The sequence below is a fragment of the Vicia villosa genome, unplaced genomic scaffold, assembly GCF_029867415.1.
Source record: "Vicia villosa cultivar HV-30 ecotype Madison, WI unplaced genomic scaffold, Vvil1.0 ctg.002220F_1_1, whole genome shotgun sequence".
NCBI classification, from domain to species: Eukaryota; Viridiplantae; Streptophyta; class Magnoliopsida; order Fabales; family Fabaceae; genus Vicia; species Vicia villosa.
In genome coordinates, this window is record NW_026705867.1 from 111966 (window position 1) to 117156 (window position 5191).

The window sequence follows — 5191 nt, forward strand, 5'->3', positions numbered from 1 at the left end:
CGCAACGGAAGAAAAATACTTGAAACTTGCGTAAAACTTAAAACAAGTTTTTTTAGAGTAATTTAGATAAAAACGTAAAAACTCATGTGATCATTAACTCGGTCTTTCATGAAAGCACCAAATACATTGAGATTAATTGTCACCTTACCCGCCATCATCTTCAACATGGAACTATTACTTTACTATTTGTTTCTTCGTCCCTGCAGATTACTGACTTGTTCACGAAAATGCATTCCATTAAAATTTTTGCTTGTTGATTGACAAACTCTCGATGCTTCTCGTTAATTGCAACGTGTTTGTTATGTTATTTGCTACATTACTTAATAAAGTTCTTTTGAATAACTTGTGATGCTTCTTGAAAGGATTCATTCACAGAGGTATCAAGTTTGTCAGGTTTAGATTGTTTTTAGGATGAAATAATGAGTTCCATATATGAGATGACGCCTTAAGGAAGGGTGGTACCTGCAAGCACTATAACGTCCAAGTATTTTTCAATCAGAAGCAAGACGTATTTTTGGTTGAAAAGAATGTGTATTTTGATTTGGAATTTGTCTCCCCTTTTATAGGTGGATTATAGGGTTTTGCAGGCCTAAAACATTTTTTTGCAAGATAGTTTTCCATAGGGACAAGTGTTGGAGTATAATTCGTGTTGTCATCAAATGGTACTCCTTCAATCATTTTCTTTGAAAGGAGTCGTTCACGAGGTTGCGAAGTTGATCATGTTCAAGTAATTTTCGAGTCAAGTAATTTTCGAGAAGAAATAGTGACTTTCAAATTTGGTTTGGCACCTTGAGGAAGGGTAGTACCTACAAGCACTCTAACCCCTGGTAAGTTTTATCAAAAGCAAGAGATATGTTAGGTTGAAAACAATGTGTACCTGGATTTGAAGTTTGTCTCCCTTTTATATGTGGATTCTAGGATTTTGAGGGTATAGAACCTTCTTAGTGCAAGATGGTTGCTCAAAGGAACAAGTGTCAAAATATTTTATCCCTCCTTCAATCATTTGTCTGCTTCAGGTTTTTTTCCCATGGTAAGCTCATGCTTATTCTTGAGGTATTATAACCATTTTTTCCATGGTAAGTTCATGTTTATTCTTGAGGTACTATAACCTTCATTGGGTCCATATGTAATTGAATGATACATTCATATAAAATAATGTCATAATCCAAACATCATTATAATAATCTTGTGTTCTAATCACCTGACACTTTAGTCTGTGTAGTAATTAACGGGCCTGGTGAGTTTGTTATGGACCATTAAGTACTTGTTCGGCCTAGGCGGGAACAGTTGCCTCCCAAGCCAACTCCATAGAGGGAGTGTTGTGTGGCTTGCAATCTTAGTTCGTCTATGCCCCCGCCTACTCGGTCCATAAGCCCTTCGACCTTCGTGGACTTTGTCAGATTTGACTTGTCCATTTGAGCTTGATCTTTTGTTATTATCTGGAGTCACTCAGTTCGAACATTTAATGCATATGGAATAAAATTGTACAAGGCGCGTCATGATATTACCTTCCGATTAAGGACTATTTTTAAAATTTATCGGATTTACAAGAAACATATAAAGTGTATTGAGAAATGCCCTTGAATTTTGCAAAATAGCTTAGTAGTTAATGAAAGAAACACTAATATGCTAAAGTACTGATGTAACAAGAAAACAAAGTAGAAGATGGAGTAACATAAAAGAAAAACCAATCAAACTAGTCTTGATAATATAAAATTTAATATCAATTTAGTGCATGTGACATCTAGATTTTTTACACCAGTTTTCACAAATACTAGTAGATAGCAAAAACAAACATTTCCTCATAGTATGATTTCCACCATGACATTAAATTACACATTTCATTGTAATTGTAAACCACAACTATATTTAAACACTGAAGCAGAACACACAAAGATCTAAACTCAAATGATCCACAAGTATGTCGTGTCGGGTACATCTGTCGAGTATTTACCACAGTTTTCATGGCAGGAGCAATATCTTTCCAATATGCTGACTGCTTTCCATAAGCCGGTGAGCCTCCGCAGCTTCCGAAAGAGAGAAAGTTTTGTAGATCACAGGCTTAACCTTTCCTTCTGCAATTGCAAGCCAAACATTCTTCTTCACTTCACTAATGATCACAGCTTTATTTTCAGGACTTCGAATACGCAAAGCAGCCCCTGCACATAATCCACCAATCTAATATGCAGAAAACTAAACTTGAAGAGAAATATCTATTTAAAAAAGGTATAATCGAAAGATTACAATACCTTGTACAGTGAGACGCTTGCCAAATAAAGCACGTAGATCTACCTCTGTAGACACGCCCCCTTGAAAGCCGATAATAAAAAGCCTTCCATCATAATTTAAGCTATCAAGATTTTTTTGGAAGTAGGATGCTCCCATACAATCAAGTATAACGTCAACACCTGCAACCGCATTAATGATAATATTACCCGATGCATCTCTATGCAACCGATTAAAAAACAAAGATATCAAGTCCTGCTATAGAATTCATATAATGTTTAAGAGTGCTGGGAATTTGCACCGTGCTTCCTAGAGGTAATACCTTGACCACCAGTTTCTTCCTTCACCCTTGCAACAAAGTCTTCTGTTTTGTAATTGATGCCAACATCGGCTCCAATACTCTTGCAATAAGCTAGCTTCTCTTCACTACCTGCTTAGTAATATCTAGAATAAAGTTCCTCCAAACATCGCTTGGAATTTCAATAGTGTAAATTTCATTCGAAAGAAATAGTGAACCTGCAGTAACAAATACTCTTGATCCTCGGTACTTAGCTATTTGAATTGCGAATGTACCGATTCCGCTTGAACCACCGTGAATCTGAGAATAATAAAGTTAAGACATCATCTATTAAGCCATACTAATTAGCAAATAATCAAATAGCCAATAGTCATATATTAAGATCAAAAGCAAGGCAAGAATCAGTAGCAAATTACTCAATAAACCATGCTTGAAGAGAGCAGATTGTATTTTACTGGAAAGTTACTGCTGATTACAAATGATATGACTTACCAACAAGGTTTCCCCCTGAGATAGATGGCTCGTCATAAAAATAGTTGACCACACAGTACATGCAACCTCGGGAAAACTAGCAGCATCCTTCAGAGAAATCCCGGGTGGAACGGGAAGAACTTGTCCCTCAGGAACAGCTACTTTCTCAGCATATCCACCTCCACTTAGAAGAGCACATACCTGTGAAGTGAAGCCACACCTCATAATATCCATTCATAATCACAGCACACCAAAGCTCACAACTTGTGAGATTTTTTAACAAAACTTAGGCCAAATACATCATGCAGTCCTTCAAGTAAAATGATTTTTTCGAGTTAGTCTTTTAAAACTTTTCCAACAAATTAGTCATTTAAGTATGTAAAAGGACACTCCGCACCGTTAATATAAAATACATAGGACACTGCTAACATAGTATTTAAGTTTCATTTATCTATTTATTATTGTAAGAGTAAAAAATATTCTAATTAAAATTAATGTCTTTAATTTTTCATTGATGATATTGTTTCGATATATGTCCAAAAGATGTATAAGGTAATTATGAAAACTATTTCTTTTTGAAAAACTTGTTTGCATTGTTCCACATGTGTTGTATGAATATCATAAGGGGTGGCAAACAGGCATGTCCGCCCTGTTTAGGCCCGTCCTACAAAAGCCCACAAAAAAATAGGGCACGTGGGCATAGTTAAGGGTACGGGCCTAAAACCTTGGTTCGTCCAGCAAAAAAGTAAGGACGGGGCGGGCTACGCCAGCGGACACTACACTTTTTAAGCCTAAAATTATAAAATTTATGTTAATGTTCGTGCCCGCATAAAAAACGGGACGGGTCGGGGCGGTCACATTAAAGGATGTGGGCTTAAAACCTTGGCGCGCCTCGCACTAAAGTGCGGGCAAAACAAACGAGTGTGGTGAACGTGAATTCAGAACCTTCTAAGCAAAATAGATTTTTTCAGAATCTTCCACACTCTGACTCTGGAAGAAAAATAGATTTTTTTTCTTTGTTTTGACACTCTTCAACATTCAAAACCTTGGAAGACACTTCTCTGACTTTTCCGACATTTATCTGACTTTTCGGATACGTGACGTACGAGTGTCATACAAGTGTCAGACACCACGACACACTGTGCTTTGTCCGGTTAACCTTCTAAGCACATCCATTACAAAAAAAAAAAAAAACTAACGTGTTCATTATTTATGACATGAATGAGGTGTTTAATCGATCCTACATGTACAAACAAGAAGCTCTAAGATTGGTTTACATGTCCTAAAACTCTGTCTATATCCAAACAAGACCTAATAATTTGTTCAATTAAGTTGTATCCAAACAAGACCTAATAATTCTGATGATAAAGATTGTAAATTTGCTAATGTTTAATAATCAAGCTGAATAGCTAATTCAAACCAAATGCATATGCTGTGCTAGTTGAAGAACTGGAAAAGGTTAAAACTTTTTACAGACCCACAATTCAATTTTCAATTTACAGAAAAACCCACAATTCAATTTTGAGTTGTAATCATGGAATAGGTATATATACCTGATCACCAATTTTCCAGTTGGAAACGTTTTTACCAACGGATTCAATAGTTCCAGAACATTCAAGACCTGGGTAAGGGCTAGCACCTTGAGGGAGAGGGTAAGCGCCTTTCCTCTGAACGGTATCAGCTTTGTTAAGGGCAGTGGCGTGTACTCGGATGAGGACTTCATGGTCTTTGATCTGAGGGTCTTGAACCTCTTGAAGTTGTAGAACTTCAGGTCCACCTGGTTTGGTTATTACAATAGCCTTCATTTTTTGACTTTGCTTATAATTCAAAGACACTAATACTTTTGTGAATCTTAGAAATCATTGTTTGAGATAGCTCTTTATGTTTGTATAAGGTCTTTCTTCTTTAATCCACACATATATTTAGATGTGAGACCTCATTTTCTAGTATTCCATACAAAAATGCATTTTTAACCTTTAGTGTATTCTCACCTTTAACGGTATATTTTTAGACGCATCTATTGCACATTAAAATATGTTTTAAGTGAGATCGTTTGATCTCTATTTTTCTCAAAAACAAACCCAAAAATGTATTTTTAGACTCACTCGTATAAATGATTACGTTTAGTTTGTTTATACTCATGTTTTGATTCATTTGTGTACCTTTTGATAGTTTTATATTTATTTTGTAGGTATT

General features: G+C 35.9%; 1 protein-coding gene across 1 annotated transcript; it reads right to left on the reverse strand.

The window, feature by feature from the left end:
* Window positions 1-1671: 1671 nt before the first annotated feature.
* LOC131638210 (uncharacterized) lies at window positions 1672-4893 on the reverse strand. The gene is made up of 6 exons (XM_058908759.1): window positions 4549-4893; window positions 3017-3196; window positions 2743-2824; window positions 2549-2656; window positions 2250-2408; window positions 1672-2159 (listed from the first exon to the last, which is right to left on the reverse strand). The coding sequence occupies exons 1-6, from the start codon at window positions 4798-4800 to the stop codon at window positions 1963-1965; spliced, it is 978 nt and encodes a 325-aa protein (XP_058764742.1). The 5' UTR covers window positions 4801-4893; the 3' UTR covers window positions 1672-1962.
* Between the last annotated feature and the right edge of the window lie 298 nt (window positions 4894-5191).